This window comes from Coffea arabica, chromosome 5c (genome assembly GCF_036785885.1).
Source record: "Coffea arabica cultivar ET-39 chromosome 5c, Coffea Arabica ET-39 HiFi, whole genome shotgun sequence".
Classification (NCBI taxonomy): domain Eukaryota; kingdom Viridiplantae; phylum Streptophyta; class Magnoliopsida; order Gentianales; family Rubiaceae; genus Coffea; species Coffea arabica.
Window position 1 is genome coordinate 15,632,801 of NC_092319.1, and position 27,103 is coordinate 15,659,903.

Consider the following 27,103-nt stretch of genomic DNA (forward strand, 5'->3'; position numbering starts at 1 on the left):
CTATGCTACAGGCAAAAAAGATATTATTCTTGTACATATTGTCAATAACATTCTAATCCTTCCAGCAAAATTTCTCAAATAAAACCCTAAATTGCAAGAATCCTCAAATTTCCAACTACTTAAAAGGACCATCAAAACCGAGAAAATCAAAACATGAAAATGAACAAAGACAAATGACCTGTGAAAAGTCGTCATAACCTGCTTAGATTTGAAATCATAAATATAATCCTAAAACTAATTGGTGAAAGATTACATCAACTTCTTGATATTATGAGTGGAGGATCAGAAAAATTAAATAGAAAGAATACTCAAATGAAGAGAAACTTGAAATTCTAAACAGAATTTTCTTTTCTCCAAAACTTTCGTAAACAACCTAGATCATCTTCATTCTACTTGTATCAACACCCAAGATCGTATCAATCAGATAAAAATGCTCTTGCAACCTTCTCAACCTTTGCACAGTGAAAATCGAAATTGGCCCTCGTATCTTTGGGTTAACAAATGCAAAGTAGGGTGCAAAATTCTATCTTAGCCCACTATAGTCAAATCTAATAACGTAATATCCCCACTGCTCATTCCTCCACTGTGCTCTTTTCCACCAGAAACCTGAAATATACAAAGTGATCTTGCAACACGTGCGCCACCACTTCTAACAAGAAATCCATTTTGAGTAAAAAAATTCTAAATTAATTTACATTTAGTGATGCTTTAATATTAAAAATTGAAGAATTAAATAAAATTTTCGAGCTCTTACATTGAGCTCAAATCCGTCGAATATTCGAATTGGGCTCGAGTTTGAACCCACAATTTCAATTCAAGCTTGAACTATGGAAGGTTCAATCACAATTCTCTTGACAAGAGAATGCGAAAGAAAATTCACATCTTGGGTAAGTGCACATTGAGGAAAGCAAAAAGGCTGTTTTGCAACTCTCGTGCCAAAATTTCAAGTGCTTAGTAGTCCCTCGATTTGATTAGTAGAAATGAGAAAAACAAATGTGTATGAAATAATTTCTCACAACTTAAGCGGTCAATCCATTCACTAAATTTATGGCTGTCTTTATGTTTTTTGCCAATTCAGCCGCTGCTCCAACATAAGTTTGGGGTGTTAAATTCAAGAGCATCATCTTTGCATCTCCTGGTATATCCAGGTTCTTAATAAATTCTCTCATGCTCTCTTGGGTCACCACTCTTCCTCTTGTTACCTCCTTCAATTTTTCGTAAGGCTCTGGGACACCATATCTTCGCATGACCTAAAGACCAAACCAAAAGGATTATCATGTGAGTCGATTCTACAAAAGCTATAAAGTTAACTGAAGATAGTGAAATGAAAAACATCCACAATCTAAAGAAACAGTAAACAGTCAGCCATTCAAAAGTGCAGTGAGTTCAAACGGTACCAAATTAATTGTGAATTAGTCACTTGCATGCTAGAAAAGTTCCCACTGCCACCTTAGACCATTTCTTGTTAGGGGAAAATATCTGGATCACTTCCAAACGATAAGGACTTGTCTCTAGTACTTAATCCAACCCTATACAGATTATCTGCTTGCCTCCACATCACTGTATCAACCTGTTCAACCACCTAGCTAGGCCTTTTCTCTCGAGATCAACCTACATTCACCCCTTGCCCATATAAACCTCCCCAATCTTCTTCCTTTATCGAATCTTACCGGTCATCACTTCTTCGGTATTCTAGCTCTATTCATCTTTACCCAAATGAACACCCAAACAATGACTTCCAAACCCAGCACTTCTCACGGAAAAATCAAACTAAAAACCAGATTAAACTTAGTGTTTACTCATCTGTGTTAGGCATATCTTGAACCAAGTAAAAGAAGAATTTAAAAAAATGAAAGACACTTCCACAAATCCTTGAGGTCTCTATATGTTAGTGGAGGGAATTCCCTGCTTTTCTACTACATGTCCGTGTTCTAGAGAGTGCATAATATTTTGGGCTCGTGTGTCATGAAAGTAAAATTGAACAACCGAGTGCAAGTTCATCATTGACAGCTTTTAGGAGTGCGCTTTTATTGTCTATGTAGAGAGTTCAGAAATCCTCTTACTAGATAAACTATTGGACTCATTCTGCTTACAGAAATTACTCAAATTTAGTAGAAAATCCTGTTGCTGTAGAAAGACAAGATCTTCCATCCTCAGAGAGATGGAAGGCAGCTGTCAATGTGTTTTTAGTGTGTTCCACGTAGTTCAGTCTTTTGTGTTTTTTTATTTAAAGAACTAAATTTTCCTTTTCCAAATCTGTCTTCCTTAAGTTGTCTTCTTCATTTTTTACCTTTTGCTTGCACTTTTCCTAGTTTGAAAATCTGCGAGTCAATCAATTATATGTAATAGCTCAAAGCATTTAAAAGAGTTCCTATAAATATTTTTCCTTTCAAGTAGACAATAACCATAGCCATGGAGACAGTACAGGAGTCCCCATTAGTTGACCTAAGGGGAAATGATCGAATTATATATTTCTTTTTCAAATTTGAAGGTGTTAACAGTTATATAGGACTCGCGAAAGATGTCTAAATGTAATAAGAAATTAAACTCGCACTAGAATCTTTCCCGTTAACTCTTTTGCCCATTTAACTTGGGATCTTTCCATCACAGACATTATAAGACTCTGTCAAGTTATATACCAACATCTTGCTAGGAGGAGAAATTATGGGACTAAGACTATACACAGTTTTTCTGCCCAGCATGTCTTATCAATATGCCAAGTTACTGAGTACCAACTCCTCAAAGATGCAACAAAAAGAGTAGACACCAAGTAAGTGAAAACACAGATTCAATATCAATTTTTTAGAAGATATCAAATGAAGATATTCACGCACAGTTTGTATTGGCTCTGCAAGCACCTCCCATGTGTGGTTCAAGTCTTCACTCAGGGAAGCTTCATTGATCTACAAGAAAACAAAACCAGCCAAATTAGAAGCAACAAAAATGATGCCCAATTGCCAGTTTTGCAAAGTTCTTAATATTTAAATAAAGATAAACTGCTTTGATTCTTTCATCTGAGAAAAGAAAAAATAGAAAAAGAAAATATATGCAAAAGAGTACATGGCTTCCTTCTAGAATGGATTCGTCAGGGGAAAAGACAAAGTGAATTTGCCACAAGAAGCTATTATTCTAGTATTGTCAGAAATGCATTTCTTGTACACATGAGATGCATTAGAGGCCACCAATTGCCAGCTGAGGTAACCGACAAAAATCAACAAACTACAACTTTTTAGAATAATAAAAATAAAAAACCTTTTAGCAGGATTTGATTGGGAAGGAAGAATGGAAGAAAACAGGGAATAGGGACACTGAGAATCAAAGCATCAGACCAAGATGACACATATCCATGGCCTATATCTGATTCTCAAACAACTTTTGCCTTCTGATAAGCCCTAGCTAAAATACTAAAGCAACCCAACATTTCTCAATAAACTATGTTCTACAATTGGCCTGCGAAAGCCACCATAAAGACTACTCTAACTGATGACCCTAAGAATCTTACTATGCTATTCTCTCTGAACTAGTAATCATGAAAAATCAATTACCGAGAAAACTGGTTGAGCAATTTCACAAAGTACAGAGCTTACTAACAGCTATTCCCTCTGAATAGATCCCAAGACATCATCTCTTCGATTAGTTATTCCCCCTTCATTTCCTAATCAGCCATACCACACCTATGAAGCAAGATGAGCATGAGACTACTAATTCCACACAAGCATCTTTCTTTATACAATACTCAACATTCAATACCCCTCTGGCACTCATATTTCTTGACCATCAATGAAAGAACTATTGTGGAATACCTGAAGCTTTCCAATGCCCATTAATGTATTCCTGTAGGCTAGAAGAGAATGTGCTAAACCTACACCCATGTTTCTCAGAACAGTAGAATCAGTCAAGTCCCTCTGCAAATGACAAGCACAGAAATCAATAAGTAACTTCAAACAGATAAAAGTGCAACTACAAAAATAAAGCACAAGCCAAAGTAATGACACATACATATCAAGCACAACCTTGGGATCTACCTAAAACAGTGTCTAATCAACTTTGTTTGAATTGAGTAACAACATCCCTAGCCAGGGTAGAAACTTCCGAGTACAATGATGAAATGGCTATTTGCATAGAGCTGAAGATGACACAATTGAGAAGGAAAAATAATTGCACATTTACCTGCCAGCGTGAAATAGGTAACTTCATGCTTAAATGGGACAAACCTCCATTAGCCACTCCAAGATTTCCTTCACTATTTTCAAAATCAATTGGGTTAACCTTGTGAGGCATTGTAGAAGATCCAATCTCACCAGCTTTGGTTATCTGCTCAAAAGCATGTACAAACACCAATCTTTCATCAAGAGACAACATGTAAACATGAAACACGTGTACATATATATATACATGAGAGAAGTGTTCATATAAGAACCTAGAAAAAAAATTTTGAAACAACAAAAAACAGCACAAACCTGCTTGAAGTAACCTAAAGAGATATATCCCCAGATGTCTCTATCAAAATCAACTAGAATGTTGTTGAACTGGATTATAGAATGAAAAAGTTTGGCCATGTAGTCATGAGGTTCAATCTACATTGCAGAATAATTAAATCAAAACCATGAAGTATCGAATAGTGTCATTATGTCAAAGACATAAACCATGATACTTATTTTCATGAAATTGCCATCAAATCAGAAGATCATTCATTGGGAACTAGTATTAAAACTTTCAATTAAGGCAAGACCAAGCAAATATTACTATAAGGATAGCATCACAATCTGAAAAACTCCAAATGGTAATTCTAATAGTCGAGTGGTGACTGAAAGCACTGGGTGGCCTAATGCATGACTCAAATACCTCTGAAGAATAAGCTTCTAAATCTGCCAAAACCAAACCTTTAGGATCAAACATGACAAGGATCCCATAATATATTTTAATAAACTAGTCAAGGACAATAAATAAGGGATAAGAAATGAGAAAATTTGAGCCAGAACATGATTAGTTTAGGAAAAGTACTTGAGGCACATAGGGATTGAAATCAATTCCAAGAGATGTCACAAATTCCTCTGCAACTTGCGGCCAATTGATATCAGGGTACGCCACAAGATGTGCATTATAGTTTCCAACAGCACCAGCAAACTTCCCAAGTATTTTAACTTTTGAAATATCTTGCCTTTCCCGACTTAACCTGAATGCAAAAATTGCCATTTCCTTTCCCAAGGTCGTAGGTGAAGCTGGCTGCAAAGAAATAGCAGATGTGAACAACTCATTCAAGTTTTAAGCTGTTTGAACAGTAAAGAATCAGAAATAGATCCAGCAGTAAGTGTCATAAAATATATTGGAGATTCACTGTGCCTTGAAAGGGTAGAATAATTCAGGTTGTATTCCCATGCCCAATCCCCGAACCCCCTCAGGCTCCAAGAAAAAAGAATTAAAATAATAAGAAAGAACAAGTGATTGTTACCTGCCCATGGGTGCGAGAAAGCATAGGAATGTGAGCATTTTCCATAGCCATGTCACTTATAGCTGAAATCACTTCATCCATAGCAGGTATCATCACCATAGAAAGAGCTTCTTTCAGCATAAGTGCATGAGCAAGATTGTTAATGTCTTCAGATGTACAGGCAAAGTGGAAAAACTCTACCACCTAGGCAAGCGACAAGAAAAATACTGAACATATGCAAAACATGCACAGATATTATTTTGGGTTCCATAATTCTTTGGAAACATCATGCAGGGAAATCAAAAGAACTGAGTGTCCTAACGAGGCTATCACGTCATGTCTACAGAATAGAGTAGAAGGATGATATTTCCATTCAGTTAACATCAAGGTTCCAAACAGATACCTTTCCTATCTCTGGGTGTGACTGGCACTTTTGCTTCAAAAAATATTCCACTGCCTTGACATCATGGTTAGTCACCTTCTCAATTTTCTTGACTTCCATGGCATCATCCAAGCTAAATCCATCAATCAAGCCTTGCAAATAAGCCTCAGTATCTTTAGAGAAGCTTGGAACCTCAGGAATTTCAGGAATTTGAGAAAGTTTTAACAACCATTTCACCTACAAAAAAAGGGGTTTCTGGCTATATGATTTTGTTTGAAATTCATGAAGGCAGAGGTAACAGTAAGGCAAAGAAGGAAATAAAGGACATGAAACACTCATGATCATCTATGAGATGTTAAAGCGTTAGAACTGCTCATCCAAATTCAAAGAATAAGCATGATCGAGTGAGCATGAGAATTAGAGTTGCAAAGTAATTTATTAGACTGGCACAGTAAACTTCGAAACTTGGAATTCATTAAGTTGCACAGTAAACTTGGAACCTCAGAATTTTGAGAAAGTTTTAACAACCATTTCACCTACCAAAAAAGGGGTTTCTGGCTATGATTTTGTTTGAAATTCATGAAGGCAGAGATGACAGTAAGGCAAAGAAAGAAATAAAGGACATGAAACACTCATGATCATCTATGAGATGTTAAAGTGTTAAAACTGCTCATCCAAATTCAAAGAATAAGCATGATCAAGTAGCATGAGAATTAGAGTTGCAAAGTAATTTATTAGACTGGCACAGTAAACTTGGAAAGTGTGTACATAGCTCACTTCACCATATTCACACATAATATATATGACTGAAGAGGAAAGGGTCCCCTCTAAGAGATCTCTGCTCGTGAACTGAAGCATCTACCCCACCATATAGATAAACCAACACACTGCCAATAGCCCTCGTACAGATCTCAAGTTAGGATGGCCAGAATATCATGTCATGCCACATTTGCAGATACAGGAAGTAAAACTCTGTGGATTGTTAGACGACAATTTATGTTTTGAACACCACTTGCATGCTGGCAGCACTTTCAAGCCTCACGACATGATAAAAACCACAAATTGATAATACTATCCATACCAGCAGTATCTAACATCATTCCACCAATATCGCAGTCTCCATCAGCATACAAGGTGTAATATAATATGACAAACTAATCTCGCATTTTCCTAGTTAAAATATTTCTGTTGCATGATCAATAACTGTGTAAGTTTCAAATTGAGATTTCTAGAGAAACTATGGTGCTTTCCTTCCTCATAACAGCATTTTGTGGTAGGAATCACTACTACTCTTGAAATTCCCAAAGTAAAGCTTCAGCAGTCCATTTCAGCATGACTAACAATACAACGATCAAATTTTAAAAATTCCATTTCCTTTCAATCTTACAGAATTATCGGACAGACTAAAATAAAACTTCCAGCAAAAGCCAAAAAATATTAAAAAAAGAAAAATATGTGATTTCTGTACTCTAAAGTTCAAAATCAAGATAGTACAGAAAGTAAAGCTCCAAAAATATTAAAGTAAGTCATGTCATGTGTCTGCTAGTCCACCCATTTTGCCGTTTTCCTCTTACATTATTTGAAGCCAACACAAATTAGATAAGTTACTTCCAACCAGAATCTGAACTAATCATGTGACCAACAATTTTCATGCTCTAAAAACTCAAATAGTACATTTCAGATGGTTTGCAGCAAGAATTATCTATAAGTCAGGGAAGCAATTTAGCAATATTACTAGTTAAAGAATTGCAGTATTAGAAACATACCTCAACTAAAACCCTAAAGCGAATTAAACCATATTCACTCATAAAAAGAGCTAGCTCCTTGACCTTAGCCCAATAACGTCCATCAAGAGGACACAGAGCCGTAAGGCTTGAGAGCTTTATATCATGTGAATACATCTTCCTTCCCTATAAAAAAAATTCACAAAAACCCAATAAAATTTCACTAACGAAACCCCATAAAACAAACACAAAAATTTATTTGAAACACTTCCAAGTTCCACCTGCCCTTTAAAAAAACGCAAAAGAACTGTAATTGCAACAAGGAAGAAGTTAAATAAGCATAAAATTATCAAAGTTTCATCAAATTAGAAAAGAAAAAAAGTAGCCATTACTTTTTCTACAACTTCAGTACTGCTCTCTTTTACAATGGCTTTGCAGTAGCAGCTTTTGAGAGTGTAAAATGAAGCATTTGAGAGGTGGGGAAGACGGTGATGGTAGGGAAAACGGAGGTTTAAGGTTCGATAATTGCAGATTGGATTGCGATACGGCGCCGCTTTGCAATTGATACGAGATGCCACCCTAAAACTAGCCTCCACTTCCATTGGGCTAGACTTCTTCCTTGAATGAAATGACTGAAGGGATGCTTGGTTGAAGCTTCAAAACCGTAATCGTAATTGGAATTATCCTAGGTGAGTTGCCGTTGCGTGAGGCTGCCCTGATCTTGATGCTATGCTGCAATATAATAGCATGAAGATGATAAGGTGATAATATAGTACTAGGAGGAGAACACCACGCAATGCGCAGTGTAATTTTCAGGCTTGCCCAGAAATGTCCAATTATTCAAATTGGGATATTAAATATAAAAAGTTACATAAAGGTGCACCAAAATCTTTGCGATATTTTTTATAATTTTATTAAGCAATGAAGAGAAGCCACAATTTCAGCCTATTTGCTAAATGACAGTGTCATTTTTGTTTTGCTGACTAATTGGACAGCAATGGCAATGTCATTAGTTTGAAAATAATATATCACAGCATAATGCTGCCTTACATTTTCTATGTACACCAAAAATGTGTTGCTCATGAACAAATTTAACAGGAATTTATGAACAACACTACAATTTGTTGGGCCAGAAGTCCATATAATTCTAAAATATAGGAATGGCTGCAGGATAGCAAGAGATATAGGACTCAAAACGATAAGGATTGGAGAATTGTATATGCTTTCTTGTCTATGATAAGCTAAACCAGCCATTATCTCATACTTAGAATCTTATCAACACAACATATGGCATTTAATTTTTGTACCAGCAACTCTTAGCAACACAAAAAATAAACATAAAATCTTACAAACTAAAAAAAGAAAGGGAACCCCAAAAAAAAAGCTAACTAAGATTAATTAAATAACAAAAAGTTAATTGAGATTAAGCATTAGAGACTCAAATTGTACATAATCTAAACACAACAATAGTAGTAAGGTCCACAAGTCCAATAGCATGGCAGTTCCCTTTTGTGATTATTTTCTATCCAACCAAATCAAACTAACTTTCACCAAATATGATAACTCAAGCCAATCTCCTTGGAACAAAATCAACAAAAATTTAATGAAAGAACCATACTCTAGCAAAAGAAAAAGGACAAGAAAGATTTATATAAATACATGAGCAAAAGGACATCAATTATACCCATTTTATTTTGTGACAAAACGGTGTCTTCAGAGTTCAAACTATTGTTTTATCAAATGGAATAAAAAAGTAAAGTTCACAACATTGACAAAATATACATCCAGTCTAACATTAAAACTTAGAAATGTAATTGAAGTTGGCAATATCAAACTACATCCCCTAATAAACAACCAAAAAGTTGTGAAATTTGCTTGATTGATGGCTTGATTGATGTTCTTTAAGGATCATCATCATCACAAAGATAAGCTTAAAGAATAGCTTCTTTACCAGTAGCACTGATAACTAACCAGGTTGGCATTACCAACCAAAATAAATTTCAACAAAAGGCAAACTACAAATTGCCTAAGAAAACTAATTAGTTTATTTTCCTTGCCAATATCGAGTTCATAAACAAAAGAAAAGCAAATCTTTGCAACCCATCAATAAGATTGACAAATAACCAAAATCTAAAAAACAAAAACAAGGCTAGCATCTCTAGACAAAGGGAATGAGCAAAACTACAAGTTGAACAGAAAATGTACAACGAATAATATGGCCGAGTTGAATTCTGCAAAGAGGAAATTGACTTTAGGTCCTGGCAGTGTATGATTCCCAAGGCCTGGCACAAGTGCTATATACTCATTCGCTGCCACTCTATATACCCATTCTTATATGTAACTACCACAATGTAAGGAGCTAGATTGTCATAAAACGAGTTCAGCCTGGCAAATATGACTTTCAAATTTAAGGTTGGCTGATAACAAAACTAAAATAATTATAGTAGTTATACTAAGGATTAATTGAACCACATAGTTGGCCAATAATTCCAGCTATATTCATTGTATATGGCAAATGAAAATACTGTAATACCATGGTCATAGTGCAATTAAGTATGAAGTTTATATTACATCAGTAATATTGTTTAACTATCATCCTGCCTACGTCATGAATGACCTAAACTTGCCGAAGTTAATCTAATAAAGTAGATAAGCTCAAGTTGTTTGAGCATTAATATATCTAAGTTTGCAATTATATTGATGGTTTATACGGGTTATATCTCAGGTGAAATAGAACATAGTGCATTCCATTTTGATGTAACTAGGGGAATTAACAAGCTAGGAGTGAAGGCTCCATAAAAAATTATGCCAGATGACCAAATGTTTTTCTCACGCTTCAACATTCAGGCAAGTCCTCCTTACTGCCACATTTGGCAAGAGAAAAAGATCCTAATAAAAGCTATATAGTTATCCACTACCACACTAATGTACTTCTTATTCCATTTAACAACCACAATCCGTCAGCAAATAGGTAATGCAAACTAAAACTCAACCAGTAACAAAAAGAATTGGGCAAAAATTTTCATCTAAAATAAAAATTAGGGCAACAAAACTTAGGAAAAATCGAAACAATTAGTCATCTAAATAATGAAACCAGGGTTGGTTGCACCCAAAATTCAAACAACCCCAAAAGAATTTACACAGAAATTTTCAGAAAAAAAAAAGGGAAATTAGGGCAAAAATATTTGGGGGAAAATTAGGGAGAAACAAGAGAGAGAAAGAACCTGCCTTTCCTACGGAGAATTGGTGAAAACACTTCCCGTCCAACACCGGAGAGTCACGGTAGATCCTGGATTTTGTGTAGAGGCCAGAAAGAGAGAGATAGAAGTGAAGGATAGAATTGAGAAAGTGGGAGAAGAAAATAAGGGGCAATAAATCCCAACGTGGTTTTGTCCTCTCCTTTTCGTTTTTACTTGTGGTACGTTGATAGTTGATATTGAATTTTTGCTGCTATTTTTGGGCTAATTACATGTGAAATATTTTTGTTCTACTCCGTCTACATTCCTGTGAAGATTGTCAATAGGAATTTTGCGCATTAGCCGTTTGAAGAAATTCCCGGAGGAAATATCAAAACAAAAGAGATGAAGGAATTCATATGTTCCTTTTGTTTGGTTACCGTGGGACCTGTGTGTGTTGCTAGTGTGAAAGTGGTTAAAGTCCAGCAGGTCCAACGATGGCCTGATTCTGACTTGAGGCATCAAATAATGAAGAAGAAGAATCAGAGATGCTGGATATCTGATCCGAGGAAGAAGTTGATATTTCTCAAAATCGCCTTCAAATTTTTCTTGTTTTGCTTATTTTCACGTGTAACCTCCAATAGTTCTAATTTTCATTCAAATTGAGACCTCTTAGGTTAGTTGTATGGTCTAATAAAACGCCAATCACCCCCACTAAACAGGGTTCTTTGGTAAGTTAAGCTCCTGATATGGAGGATGAATTGATCATCTAATAAATGGGAATAAAATTTCGTTTTTTTTTTGCGGATTTTTTTTGGGGGGTGGAGGTGGCGGGGAGGGTTGCAATTAACCAAAAAAAAAAAAAAAATGAGAACCTAGATGGAGAAACAGTGGTGTTTGTAGTTGTGTAAGTTACCCAATTAAAAAAAATTTAAAAAGGACAAACCCAGTGTGGGTGGTTGCACATGATAGTTGGATATAGATACAAAAAGAGGCAGAATTTCAAATAGAATATAGAAAGAAAAAAATGATAAATTAAAAAATAATGAATTAATAGAAAATAAAATTATAAAATATACCAAATTGTGAGAAGGACATAAAGGTGCAAATAAAAAAAGAAGGTTTGGAATGACATATATGAAGAAAAATACCAAAAATAGTTATGGGAACAAGTAATAATGTTGAAAAAGAGTAAACAAATGTTTTAAAGAAGATAATGAGTAGAGTGTGATAACAATGGCTATTATTTGGAAAAATAATTTTATTAATGGAAATTATTAGCATGCTAGAGAATCAAATTATCAAAAGATCATCTACTTGTAGAAAAAATTGATTGTTTTGATATGGTTTCAATGACAAAAAAATTATTAGCTAAAAATATTAGTGGAAATCATAATTACTACTAATGTAAACCACAAGCACATTTAAACACACAAAGGGACAAAAAAAATCGTCAATACCTTTTAAGAGCTACACAATAAGGTAGGAAAAAAAATGAAAACAAGAAGTTAAAAAATTTGAAATAAACAATAGTTATGTGTATAACGGGTGGAAGAAAATTATAAGCATTGAAGTTGACTTCACCAATTGTAATATTAAGTTACAATGAAATTGTCAAAATACAAAAATTTTAAGCCATCAGACAGCTACCAAATAACAAAATTGAAGGGTTAATGCAGTACATTTGCCAACCTACTTTCAATTAATTACTTTTTATCACACATGGATGGGGAGAGGGATGGGTTGGGTGGTTTGGAGGAAGGAATGTGTGCACTTAGTCTTTTACCTAATTATTTGCCTTATTTATATGAAGATGTTTATCTCAATTCATATCTTTTGATGATTACAAAACAAATGGATGTTACTAATACCTTTTGTAGAGACCCTTTTCAGAAATGATACTAAACAAGTCTGTGGACTTAAAGCAAAAAGAAGATAAAAAAGGATGAAAAGTGCTGAGGAAGATGTCGGACGCACAAAAAGAGAGTATCGGACGTCTGACATCCTTAGAGTAACTTCGGACGTGTGAAGAACTTAGACTCGGACGTCCGAAGAAGACAAGCCAGGGCTTCTACGATTACTGATCACGATCGGACGCTCAACACCTGAGTATCGGACGTCCGACAAGCGTTGCTGCACTTCGGACGCAATACATTGGACGCATCGGCCGTTCGAAGGAATTGAAGAGGAACTTCCAAATGTGCATCTTACCCTCGGACACATGGTGATAGGGGATCGGACGTCCTAAGAGATTCAAGAAAACTTCCAGAACTCATTGATCTCGTTCGGAGCATAAAAACTGAATATCGGACGTCCGACAGCACCAACGGTTAGTTGACTTTTCAGTTGGCTTCTATCCGTTGACAGCATTAATTAAGAAATTTCTTGGTCTCCTATAAAAGGAAAATGGTCAACCATCTCAGAGTAACTTTGTACATCAAGTCTACATCAAATCGTGAGTGATTCTAGTGTTAGAATACTCAAAAGGAACTCTTGTATTCTCAGCCTGTGCAATTTTATTGTAGCTTTTCAGGTGTGATATAGCTTCTTCAATAGTGTAGCATTGAGAGGATTATCTAAGTGTTTGTAAAACTTTCTTGCTTGACCAAGTGTGGTTTGGGGCAAGAAGGAAGTGATCCTTCCATTGTACACAAGATATTAGTTGCAAGTCTGTTCAACCTGAAGTAGCTTGTTATATAAAGTGTATTTCAAACTCAAGTGGAGTTTGAAACTTGGTTTGTCTCTCTACTTCTGTTTACAGCTCTACTCTATAAACTGTTCATCTCTTCATCTCACGAACAACTGAGCTATCTTGTAATCTGATCCATTGAGTGGTCTTCGAGAAAAGAAGGACAGGCCAGAAAAAAAGTGACATATATCTTATCTGGTTTTAGAAAACCTAATTCACCCCCCTCTTAGATTGTTTTCGATCCTAACAATTGGTATCAGAGTTTGGTCTCCTAGAGATTAAGCTCAATCGGCTTGGGAGTAAAAATGACAACCAACAATGTCATGTTCCTTGAGGGACAATCTATCACTAGACCTCCAATGTTCAATGGGTCAAACTATGTGAGTTGGAAGGAAATGATGATTATATTCTTACAATCCATTGATATTGAATTGTGATTTATTGTTAGTAAAGGTCCCTATGACGCGACTGTTGTTGATGAAATTACCCATAGGCCGAGACAAAAAACCAGAAGTGAATTGACTGTTGAAGATAGAACTCATCTCACTCTAAATGCTAAGGCTATGAATGTTCTATACAGTGCATTAGACTCAAATGAGTCCATTAGAGTCAAAGGCTGTAGATCTGCAAAAGAAATTTGGGATAAGCTTAGAGAGATCCATGAGGGAAGCGAAAATGTGAGAGAGCAAAAGAAATCCATTCTGGTTACCAAGTATGAATCTTTCAAGATGGAGTCTCATGAAAATATTGACAAAATGTATTGCAGATTTAATGATCTGATCAAAGATTTAGAGGTGCTTGAGAAGGAGTATTCTCTAGGTGAAAAGAACAGAAAAATTCTGAATGCTCTATCAAAGGATTGGGAGAGCAAAGTGACCGCCATCGAGGAAGCCAAGGATCTGAATACTTTATCCATTGAATCTCTGATTAACTCTCTAACCTATTATGAACTAAAACTTAAATCTAAGATGCAGGATAAAGAAGACACCAAGGCAAGAAAGAGTATTGCTCTGAAAGCATCACAAGACAAAGATGAAACAACTTCACAGGATGGAAATGATTTGGAAGGTGATGACAGTGATATTGCACTCATTACACGAGGTTTCAAAAGAATACTTAACAAGAGAAGATTCAGGAAAGGTGGATCCAGCAATTCCTTCCCAAATCAGTCTAATGACTTCAGAAACAAAGAAAAACTGGAGTTCAACAAGAAGCAGACTGATAAGTGTTTCGAATGTGGTCAACCAGAACCCTATGCAAATGAGTGTCCGATGAAGAAAAAGAAGGAGAACAAGGTTGAACGAAAACCAAAGTTCAACAATTTTCAGATCACCTGGAATGATTGCAACTCAAAAGGTGAAGTTGAGGAAGAAGAGGAATCTGCTCAAGTGGCTTTCATGGCCATTGGTGATGATGAGGTAACTGTTTGTACTTCCCAAACTGATAGTGACAATGAATCTGATGATGATGTAAAATCATTTGTGGAAAAAATGCACAACAATTTGAAAGAATCTTATATTAAAAACAAAAAATTAAAACAGAAAATTAATTTTCTGATTCAAGACAATGCAAATCTTTTTCGACAAAACAAGTGTATTAAGCATGAAAATGAAAACCTGAAAAGAACTGAAACTGATGTGCTTGCTGAACTCAACAAAAAGAAAAATTTCTGTGACACACCCAGAAGTGAACAATGTTGTCTAAGAAAAAGGATGGATGACTTATGCAAATTGTTACATCATATGAAACAGAACTGTCTTAAAAAAAAAGACATTAAACCTTATCTTAACACTCATCAAATAAGACTGAATCAAAACGCAAATGAGTTTGCTATCCATAGGAGAAGGCAAGTCAGATTCATTAAACCAGTTCGTTTGATTGATCCAATGTCAGTATGTAATTTCTATTGCCAATTTGGTCACATAAATAGCAACTGCTATGTTAAGAAAAACATGAAAAATGGTATGAGATGTATGTGGATGGTTAGACATAATGCTAACTCTCAAGGACCCAACATGTAAAGGGTACCAAGTATTATCTTGTGATTTTGTGTATAGGTGAACCTGGATACTACTGCTAAAGAATCAAAATGGTTTATTGATAGTGGATGTTCAAGACATATGACGGGTGATGCATCTCAATTCATTAAACTCAAGCAAAAAACAAGTGGAAAGGTAACGTTTGGAGATGATAACCAAGCCAAAACTGTTGGTATTGGTGATGTTGGTAAGAATGATCAAACCTTTATCCACGATGTTCTTCTTGTTGACAATTTGAACTACAATTTATTAAGTGTTAGCCAACTGTGTGATAGGAATCTGCTGGTACTGTTCAAGAAACTTGAATGTCTCATTTTTGACTCAAAGTTCAACATTATTTTCAAAGGAAAAAGAGTTAATGATATTTATGTAGTTGTCCTTGAAAAAATTGATTCCTCCTATCTCAAATGTCTCAAAGTTGCAAATGAGGACCCATGGCTGTGGCATAGAAGGTTTTGTCACTTCAATATGGATTTGCTAAAAGAAATTTCTAAAAACGATCTTGTTAGAGGTCTCCCAAAAATCAGATTTGAAAATGACCGGATATGTGATGCTTGCCAATTTGGAAAACAAGTTAAGGTATCTTTTAAATCCAAGAAGTGTGTTTCTACTTCAAAGCCACTAGAACTTTTACACCTTGATCTGTTTGGTCTTACACAAACTACAAGTCTTGGTGGTAAGAGATTCTGTTTTGTTGTTGTTGATGATTATTCCAGATATACATGGGTAATGTTTCTTGCACATAAAGATGATGCTTTCAAGAACTTTGTATCACTGTTTGCTAAAGTTCAGAACTTGATTGGCTTGAAAATTATCAAAATTAGAAGTGATAATGGTACTGAATTTCATTTTTGTGGCTTTCCAGATTTTTGTGATAACAATGGCATCACACATGAATTCTCTATTGCTAGAGTCCCCCAACAAAATGGTGTTGTGGAAAGAAAAAATAGAAATCTCCAAGAGACTGCTAGAACCATGCTTAGTGAATGCAATTTACCAAAGTATTTTTGGGCTGAAACCATAAACACAGCCTGTTATACTATGAACAGAATTCTCTTAAGACCAATCTTGAATAAAACTTCCTATGAGCTCATGTTTGAAAAAAGATTATTGTTGGTTACTTTAAAGTTTTTGATTGTAAATGTTTTATTTTGAACATCAAGGAACATCTTGGAAAGTTTGACAAGAAATCTGATGAGAAAATTTTCTTGGGATATTGTGAAAACAAAAGAGATTTCAGAGTTTATAATCGTAGAACACTGGTTATAGAGGAAGCAATACACATTACTTTTGATGAATCTAACGGTGACATTTCCATGAGTTGTGGTAAAGATGATGATACAGGTGTTCAAGAAAAATTAAAGAAGTTAGCAATCAATGATCATGACTCTGCTTTACCAGAAACTAATTTAAAGGATGCTGATACTCAGGACAGTCCAACTGGAGAAGTGAATGACAGAGATACCCCTACTCCTAATGATCTTCCAAGAACCTGAAAATTTGTCCAGAACCATCCCAAGGAGCTTATAATTGGTGATCCATTTGAAAAGGTCAGAACTCGTTCTTCTAGACATCTGGTAGATAACCTTGCTTTAGTATCACATTTTGAACCTAAAAATGTTGTTGATGCATTGAATGATGAGCACTGGATTTTAGCTATGGAAGAAGAGTTAACCCAATTTGAAAGAAACAAAGTTTGAACCCTGGTTGCTAGACCACAAAACCATCCTATCATTGGCACAAAGTGGGTTTTTAGAAACAAAATTAATAAAAAATTGGAGGTTGTTAGAAATAAGGCCAGGCTGGTGGCTAAGGGATACACCCAAGAAGAGGGAATAGACTTTGATGAATCTTTTACACCCGTAGCTAGGCTGGAGTCCATTAGAATGTTTCTAGCATTTGCATGTTTCAAGAATTTTAAATTATTTCAGATGGATGTTAAAAGTGCCTTCTTAAATAGATTTATAGATCAAGAAGTTTATGTTGACCAACCTCCTGATTTTAAAAATAAATCTTATCCAGATCATGTTTTTAAACTCTCAAAAGTTTTATACGGATTAAAACAAGCTTCTAGAGTATGGTATGAACGTTTGAGTGGTTTTTTGATTGAAAATGGTTTTAAAAGGGGTATTGTAGATACTACACTTTTCACAAGACAAAGCTCACGAGACCTTTTAATTGTGCAAATATATGTGGATGATATCATATTTGGTGCTACTAATGAGAGCTTGTGCAAGGATTTTTCCATCATCATGCAAAAAGAATTTGAGATGAGCATGATGGGAGAATTAAACTTCTTCCTTGGACTCCAAGTGATTCAAACCCAAGATGGAACATTTATAAATCAAACAAAATACACCAAGGAGCTGCTAAAAAGATTTGGAATGGAGGATTCAAAACCTGTTGGAACACCTATGTGCACCTCTACCAAATTTGACAAAGATGAGGAAGATACAAAAGTTGAGGAAAAGAAGTACAGAGGTATGATTGGAAGTTTACTTTATTTAACTGCCAGTAGGCCTGACATCATGTTTGTTGTATGCTTATGTGCTCGATTTCAATCCTGTCCAAAGGAATCACACTTGAATACGGTAAAAAAAATTTTTAGATATCTTAAAGGAACATTAAACTTTGGCCTGTGGTATCCAAAATGTCATGAACTTCCCTTATGTGGATTCTCTGATACTGATTTCGGTGGTTATAAAATAGATAGGAAAAGTACTACTGGTATATGCAACTTTCTTGGAAATTGTTTGGTATCTTGGTTTAGTAAAAAACAAATGCTATCTCATTGTCCACTACTGAACCTGAATATGTTGCTGCTGGTGCTTGTTGTGCTCAATTGTTATAGATGGAAAACACATTGAATGATTTTGGTTTAGTGTATGAATGTGTACCTATGTACTGTGACAACACTAGTGCAATTAATCTGACAAAAAATCCCATTCAGCACTCTAGGACTAAGCACATTGATATCAAGCATCATTTCATTCGTGATTTTGTCTCAAAGGGAGTAATCCGTGTTCAGTTTGTTTGTTCTAAAGAGCAAATCGCTGATATCCTCACAAAAGCTCTTCCACTGGATCAATTTGTGTTCTTGAGAACAAAACTGGGCGTTTCAGAAAAAATACTCTAAGTTTCGTTTCTGGTCAATCTTTATCGGACGTCCGATGAATTGGAGCGGACGTCCGACAGTGTTCTTCATCCAGTTTCAGAAAAATCCTGGTTCGGACGATTGTGTCGGACGCTTCACTTCGTTCGAACGGCTGACACTAAAAAATTGAGCCCTATAAGGCAGTTATCCATTCTTCCCAGTTCATTCTCTTCCATAGTCTCGGACGCAACCTTTCAGTTTCCTCTCATATTTGAAATTCAAATTCCTCTTTCATCAAATCAAGTTCCAAGAAATTGACTCAATCAATTCTATTACACCTCTATTGCTCCTTAACTACTCATAAAAATCCCTCCTAACCCACAATTACCCCAAAACTCCCAATTTACATACGAAACCCTAACTTCACATAATTCTCTCCTTGCGGCATTTTAGTGCATTCTAGTTGGCTCATACTGCACTTTTCATCTATACACCACATTCTGCGTTAAAAACCATAACCACATTGCATCATGGTTAGAATCAGAGGAGGATCTACTAGTGCCGGACGGTCCTTTAGGTTTAGAGATGAGGACATTGAAATTGTGGAACCATCTACTGAGGCACCTAAAAAGAAGATGGTGACCCGTGGTGGTAAAGTGAAACAAACTGCCCAAAGAAAATTGGTTACTCCAACTGCTGAATCATCTGATGAGCAGATGGAAGGGCAGAACTCTGAAGGGAACATTGTTGGTGGAAATGAGGAACCAGAGCAGGCTATCCAGCGTGATGAAACTGTCACAAGGTCATCTGGGAAAGAAAAGAGAACTGCAAAAAGGAAGAGCACTCCCCAATCCAAGAAAAAGCCATCTGCTGATCCCTCTGTTGATCAGCAGAATGAGGGAAATACTGCTGAGAATCAGCAAACACCTGAACCCTTCACCAGGAAGTCTCCAAGGACAAGATCTGAAACTCAAAATGTGGAGGCATCTGCCACACAAACCTCGAAAGGGAAACGCTCTAGAAAGAATCCAGTATCTCAGCCCGTAACATAACCAACTCCTCTTTCAAAATTCATTGATGATGAAGCCAGAGACAGATTTGAGTTAGTCTCTCAAAAAGGGTTCATCATCCAAAGGTTCATCCTTCCCTACGAATTTCGTAAGCTTGATCTTGAACCTGTTATTAAACTGTTTGAATTCCAAAAATGGGTTCATCTTCTGACCATTCCTAATACCTTTTACCCTGACATGCTTTATCAGTTCTTTGCTAATTTTAGAAAGGATAACTCACACACAGAACTCATCTCTAGGGTCAATTCTGTAAACATCACCTTAACACCTGACATTGTAAACTCCATTTTGAAAACAAAGATTGAAGATGGTTACAAAGGAAAAATTGCAAATTTCTTTTCGTATGAGGAATTTCCTTCTGCCTATCATCATTTTTACAATGCTAAACTCATGACATATTTTCAAACAAAATTCAACACTCCTGCTGAGGCAATATTAGATTATCTCAGTTCTCAAAATCTGATCATCTTTACCATCATTTCAAATCTGTTGGTACCAACTGACGGCCACAGAACAGATGCAAACAAAATGAAACTCTATCTTTTCTACTGTTTTGTTGAAAAAATTCGTATTGACTTTGGTTTTGTGATGTGCAAGTTTCTGCTTAAAATTAGCACTGATAGTCTTAGACAGCTCTCTTATAGTAAATTTCTGACTCATATCTTTGCTCATTTTGAAATACCTTTTTCTGGAAAATCTCCCAAAGACAGTGCTTCAACAGTTTTTTCAAAAGGTTATTTTGAAAGAAAGAACTTAAGATTTTTTGATGGCCATTGGTGCTATAAGGAGACTGTGGCTGAGTCTAGAAGGAAAAATTTTCATGAAACCCCTGTCACTCCTAGGACTTCTCGTGATCAGTCAGACTATGTTTCCCCTTTCACCATTCATCCTAGAAAGTCTGCCAGCAAGTTCTTATCTTCCAATTCTGAAGTCATATCCTTGCTTGAAGACCTCAAACAGCATGTCTTGCTTATTGAAGATGGTTTTATGATGACCATGACCCCTGCTCAACAATCCTCCTTCATTGAAAAAAGAAACCTTCTTGTCCCTCCAATACCTGAAAACAATGCAAATGTTCATGGGAAAGAGCCAAGACCTGAGCCCACAGGGCCAACTACTGGTACTGAGACCACACCAACTTCCAGTTCTCAGTCCAAAGATAAAGGGAAGGCTCCAGCAACTAAGGAAGCATATGAAGATGATGATGAAGAAACTGAGGAAGAAGAGTTTCGTCTGGCCAGGAGGAGGCCTGGATCATCTAAAATCACCATCTAGACACTACTAGGTCACTGCACCTTAATCTAGGACTATAGTTCATCTTTTGCATTGCAAAACTTTTCGTATGCTATGTACTAAGTGTTGTACTCCTGGTTTGTACAACTAGATATTTTCTACTGTTTATGAATGTTTGTTATGGATGGTTGTTATGAATGGTTGTTTGTTATGGAATCTGCTGAATGAATGTGTTTGTTATGAATGTTTCTGTTGATTCCAGATTGTGCTGAACATGAATGGATTTTGCTGATATTATCTGATTGAAAAATCTGTGTTATCAAATTGCGTGTTATAGTTAATGTTTCTGATTAGCACTGATGGTGTAGAGTAACTAGTTATGGGGAGTCAGTTTCAGGGGGAGTTGCGTTTCTTCCTGTATACTCATGCATCTCGTTAGGGGGAGCCCCAGTTCGTATATTTTTGCTCTAATCAAATGTTTTGTCAACATAAAAAAGGGGGAGATTGTTTATCTCAATTCATATCTTTTGATGATTACAAAATAAATGGATGTTACTAATACTTTTTGTAGAGACCCTTTTCAGAAATGACACTAAACAGGTCTATGGACTTAAAGCAAAAAGAAGATAAAAAAGGATGAAAAGTGCTGAGGAAGATGTCGGACGCATAAAAAGAGAGTATCGGACGTCCGACATCCTTTGAGTAACTTCGGACGTGTGAAGAACTCAGACTCGGACGTCTGAAGAAGATAAGCCAGGGCTTCTACGATTACTGATCATGATCGGACGCTCAACACCTGAGTATCGGACGTCCGACAAGTATTGCTGCACTTCGGACGCAACACATTGGACGCATCGGCCGTCCGAAGGAATTGAAGAGGAACTTCCAAGTGTGCATCTTACCCTTGGACGCATGGTGATAGGGGATTGGACGTCCTAAGAGATTCAAGTAAACTTCCAGAACTCATTGATCTCGTTCGGACGCATAAAAACTGAATATCGGACGTCCGACAACACCAACGGCTAGTTGACTCTTCAGTTGGCTTCTATCCGTTGACAGCATTAATTAAGGAATTTCTTGGTCTCTTATAAAAGGAAAATGGTCAACCACCTCAGAGTAGCTTTGCACATCAAGTCTACATCAAATCGTGAGTGATTCTAGTGTTAGAATACTCAAAAGGAACTCTTGTATTCTCAGCCTGTGCAATTTTATTGTAACTTTTCAGGTGTGATATAGCTTCTTCAATAGTGTAGCATTGTGAGGGTTATCTGAGTATTTGTAAAACTTTCTTGCTTGACCAAGTGTGGTTTGGGGCAAGAAGGAAGTGATCCTTCCCTTGTATACAAGATATTGGTTGCAAGTCTGTTCAACCTGAAGTAGCTTGTTATATAAATTGTATTTCAAACTCAAGTGGAGTTTGAAACCTGGTTTGTCTCTCTACTTCTGTTTACAGCTCTACTCTATAAACTGTTCATGTCTTCATCTCACGAACAACTGAGCTATCTTGTAATCTGATCCATTGAGTGGTCTTCGAGAAATGAAGGGCAGGCCAGAAAAAAAGTGACCTATATCTTATCTGGTTTTAGAAAACCTAATTCACCCCCTTCTTATGTTGTCTTCGATCCTAACAGAAGAAAATCAAATAAAGGCTAGTGGTTCCTTTGGTTAATGGATGGGATCAAATGCCAATGCTCATCCAAAATAAGTATGACTAGACTCTGATACCAACTATTTCTGTTCAGACTTAAAATCAATCTCAAGTTCAAGTTTGATGGAATTCAAAATTTAGTTTGGCATTTTATTCAATATTGCTATATTTTTGTTCCTCAAATTTGGCTACAAAACTCAATTTGCCTTTTTAGTTTTCAAATTATGATTTATTAATATTTTTTGTAATTTTGATTTAATCCCTTAAATTGAGTTTATAAGATAGTGAAATTGACATAGTTTTGCTCCATATTATGCTTGAGACATTGATCTATCATGCACATGATTTTTCCCCTTGATTTAAACAAGAAAATCTTGTGATTTTGAAAGTTATGTTAGGGGTGAAAATCTGAAAATTTGTGTCGTTTCTAATGTGGAGGCTGTGAAGCTTCATTTTTTCATTTATAGTGGCTTGGAGTTGATGGATTCTTGCTATACTATATATGATCGCAAGATTCAAGAGCAGCCAAGAGGCAGAACCTATGTGTGAAGTTGATAGATTTTGATAAGTTGGTGCGTGTTCCAACTGCATGTTAGGACTTGTTACTTAATTGACTTGTGATCTTGATGAAATTGTTGAAAACTTTAAATGCTATCTTGATTAAATGGTTGATTGGTTGATTGCTATTAAAATGCTAAGCTCACTTATTTGATTGTGGTTGGGTGAATGTATACTTCATCGCACTTGCTCTAACTTGACACTGTTTACAAGTGAAATGATGTTCATGTATGTGACTTGCAAGTCGTATGGGTATGTTATCCCATTGATTATACTAGTGCTTGGGATCCCAAACCTCATTGGCTAGTTAGTCGAATTGAGTCAGCAAGAGCTTAATCGAGTAGATAGACGAACCATGAGTAGTGTTTACTGATTTCGGTATATTCGAGTATTACCCCTATTGTTATATATTTGGTGTTCGGGCCTAATAGGGAGATGATCGGTGGATGGAAACTGGAGTGAAGTGGTGATCTACTAAATATTGTTATTGTATTTCCAAGGTTGACCGAGTGTCAACGAATCCGAGACGAATTGCCACTAAATTTGTTCACGTGAGCAAAATTGTATCCTTATATTTGAAAGTACTAATTGTTTATTTGAAATGTTAATGACTTGTCTTGTTGGCATTTCCTTTCTTCGCTTTGAGATGGTGATGTATGTGATTGCCCTCTTGCCACTTTACTTGCATGATTTCTTAGAACTTCATTGGGCGAAAACTCACCCCATTAGTTTATTTTCCTTACAAAGGACGAGAATGCGGGAGTGGGAGTCGAAGAAGGCAAAGCTTTCGTCTACATTTTGTTGAATGTCCTAGTGAACACTTCTTCGTCCTATATCAGGATTTTGGTTTTGTTTTGTAAGATTGAATCTCTTGTTGTATTTAGAGTTTGTATGGACAGCTGATGTTAATGTGTCTATATTGAAATTTGAAAATTGTTATTGTTATTGAGGTTATTATTGTTGCTATTGGGGGTTTGTGAGTGAGTCCTAGAGAGAGTCAAATAGGTGACCTGCCAAACTTTAGGGTACGCCCTAGAGGGAGTTGGGGTCGTTACAAAAGCTGTTTGTATACAAAAAATGGAAAAAGTGAGCAAAAGGCCGAGCAAAATAGAGAAATAAAAGTGTAGTAATAGGTCGGTCATAGTGAAAAGAAATGATGAAAAACTAAGCATGTTCACAAAAGTCAAAATCATGAGGGAAGATTTGTTTTCTACCTCACTCACATTTGTTTTGTTTAGTACCTTTTCTTGTGCGTAGGTTAAGCAAGGTGTTATTACCGTGATTTTAAATTGTTCCATCCTACATCCATTGGAGACTTAAAGAGCTTTCATGGAGTTTGTATCATAAGTGTTGTATCTCTTTGCTAGCAACAAATGCTCAATTTCTCACCTAGAGCCGATTTGCTTGTTGAGAAACCTAATAACGTTTCCAAGGGAGTAACTAAATTTGAACGTTGTTCTATACTTCCTTATTATTTAGATAATGAATTTCCCTTCTTTCTTTGTCAATTTTCTGGTTCTTTAAAAACTAATTTTGTTATTTTATTTCCTTTCCATTTCTATCTAGCTCTGTCTGTGCAAGATGTGCTAGATGAACAACAACCTATGATAAATTTTACAATTTTGCACAACCAAATTTGGGACTTTGCTAGTCTATTTGAGCATCGCTATGCAGATTCTTACCTAGTGGATGCGCATGACAAGATTTCAAGTGGTTTTATACCTACAGACACTTGTTGAGTTATTATGTGATTTCCTGTGTATGGCTAGATTTGACAAACGATGAAGGACGGCTGATTCGAGAGCTCAGGAGTGTAAAATAGAACTTTCACAAGCATTATACGAGATGGTTCATGGCTTGAAAGGTGTCTTTGCTCGTGAACATCAAGAAGTTGTCCAAACAGCATGCAACTTGGCTCGTAGCAATTCATCTATTTCCAATGTTGCTGTCCTATAAATGCACTAATGATTTGAGGATAAATTGCTTTCAAGAGGAGGAGAATGATGTGAGCTTGCAATCCAGTGGTTCATGCTCTAGTCATACAAGTGGCTGATTCATTAAAGTTCAACAATCCGAATCCCTTCCTTAATTTTAGTTGTTTAATTAAGTTATAATTGTTATTAATTATTGTTATTTGATAGCAATTGTACAGCTAGCTTTTTGTAAGAATAAGGCTGTAAGTAGTCTATGTCCAGTTGTTTATAATTGGTAGTCGACTAGTAGTTATTTTAGTTGTTAGTTTGTTTTCTATTGCTAGTTATTCGGCCAGCTTGTGAAGAAATGTAAACCAAATTGTTGAACTTGTCTGTTTAGAACTTTAAGTCATTTATTAGTTATCCTCCTATGATTGGGTTTTGAGTCTTGTAAGGCCTATAAAAGGCTTATTTCGTTCATTAATAAAATTAGTCAAGAATTTACAGCAAAAACACTTGAGTATGAGAGAGTTTTCTCTTAACTTCTTAGAAGTGATTCCTTCGAATACTTTAGGGTTATCTCGAGTGTTCAAGAAATTTGGCTTATCAATAAAGAATATGTTGAATGGTGGTGCCTTCTATCCGTCAACTTTGGTTTTTTAATTCGACTAGTTGTGGGTTGAATTATATCAACATGTTTGTGACTTTTAGAATTAATTGGATCTAAGTTTTCTGCAGCCAAACCTTAGGTATTGTTCATCTAGGTTCCTGACTTGTGAAATATGGGTTTCGTCTCTGACGGGGTTCATATTAACCTGTATTAAATCATTTCTCGTGTAAAAATGATAGTCCAAATTATCATTTTGTTTCATGATCATCAAAACCAAAGATTGATAAATCTAAGTTTTTAATCTGTCCCTTTTTTATTATGATAAACAAAATGATGATTTCTTTGATGAAATAAACTTCCTCTTAGTACAAGCCAACCTTCAAATAAATATCATTCAATCTACTCCCCCATCTGACATTATAAAAAATTAATCTTGTAAGCATGAAGAGAAGTTGCTTATGAATAATTGCAAGTAAAACTTCCCCTATGATCAAAACGACATCAATTTTTATCATCATTCTCATCAAATATCTTCCCTTTAAAATAACTATGTAAATCAAGTAAGTACAAGGAGATGAATCACATTCAAAGAGTTACTTCCCTTCAAAAGTATATCAACAAGTACACACAAGGAAATCATATAAAGAATTGTTTTCAAAGTAATTTTTTACCCATCCTTATTATAGTACCTTCTATTTTGAAAATATATAATTAGGTACCCAGGGATACATAAAATCATCATCAAAACAAGGGTTGATCAACATTCAAGCACACGTGATGCAACTACCTCAATTATTATGAGATTAAGAACATTCCATCTTTCTAAACATAAATGATATGAAGTTTACTAGATGGATACCGAATTCATTTTCATAGGTAATAATGTCAACATGCATAGATATAGCATTTAAGTACAAAGTTGGCGAACAATTTTACAATCCTTTCATTTGCACAAAATAATATATATGTTAAATTTAACTAAGTTAATGTTGAATACTCTCATACTTAAACAAGAAAATAAATTATATCTATTGGTTAAACTATGTTAGCCTTAAATAATTAGCATAGTCCACACACAAGTCTCATGGCAAGATTGCACAAGAAATTTTTTACCACATAAATCTCTTGTTAAAGTTTCGCCTTTCTTTTATAAATCATGAACATATTTGAGAAATATTTGGAGGTTACTATGATCAAGCATTTATATGTCCAAATTGATCATTTTGAAAAAAATATTCACATGTAGGACATATATGAATTGAAGTTCATAACAATTAGGCATTCCAAATCCATGTATTCTATTCTCATGAGAGTGCAAATTGGAATAAGTATCAATAAAGAATTCAAGTATCACCTATTTGGCTCAAACACAATTTGAGATAAGAATGTTAAGTTTTAAAAGTATACCTCAATACCATTCCATCTACTTATAATAGTTATCATGTCCATTGTCCAAAGTAGATGGAAGTTTTGCCTTTTTCTTTTGTTCTTCATCTACTCCACAATGCAGAGTTGAATTTGGTTGTTGAGAAATAC

General features: G+C 35.5%; 1 protein-coding gene across 6 annotated transcripts; it reads right to left on the minus strand.

Annotated features, from left to right (window-relative positions):
• Positions 1-933: 933 nt before the first annotated feature.
• On the minus strand, positions 934-11,555 carry LOC113690864 (uncharacterized). 6 transcript variants are annotated; one of them, XR_011815006.1, is made up of 12 exons: positions 10,766-11,555; positions 7,930-8,269; positions 7,580-7,723; positions 5,835-6,050; positions 5,453-5,635; positions 5,005-5,226; positions 4,461-4,577; positions 4,171-4,314; positions 3,804-3,905; positions 3,546-3,674; positions 2,835-2,903; positions 1,126-1,250 (listed from the first exon to the last, which is right to left on the minus strand). XR_011815006.1 is itself a non-coding variant. In XM_027208957.2 (11 exons), exons 2-11 carry the CDS (start codon positions 8,137-8,139, stop codon positions 1,020-1,022), a joined length of 1,638 nt encoding a protein of 545 aa, XP_027064758.1. In that variant the 5' UTR covers positions 8,140-8,269; positions 10,762-11,551; the 3' UTR covers positions 934-1,019. The 6 variants fall into 6 exon arrangements, 4 of the variants coding, with proteins under 4 accessions (XP_027064758.1, XP_027064757.1, XP_071906716.1 ...); XR_011815005.1 differs by having other exon boundaries at positions 3,592-3,674; positions 10,766-11,554; XM_027208957.2 differs by lacking the exon at positions 3,546-3,674 and having other exon boundaries at positions 934-1,250; positions 10,762-11,551.
• Positions 11,556-27,103: the final 15,548 nt, after the last annotated feature.

Coding starts and splice junctions, on each gene's coding strand:
- LOC113690864 (XM_027208957.2), bottom strand. CDS start 8,139: ATGGAAGTGGAGGCTAGTTTTAGGGTGGCATCTCGTATCAATTGCAAA. Junction 6,051..7,579: donor GCTTTAGGGTTTTAGTTGAG/GTATGTTTCTAA, acceptor CTTTTTTTGTAG/GTGAAATGGTTGTTAAAACT. Junction 2,904..3,803: donor TGGGCATTGGAAAGCTTCAG/GTATTCCACAAT, acceptor GTTTTCTTGTAG/ATCAATGAAGCTTCCCTGAG.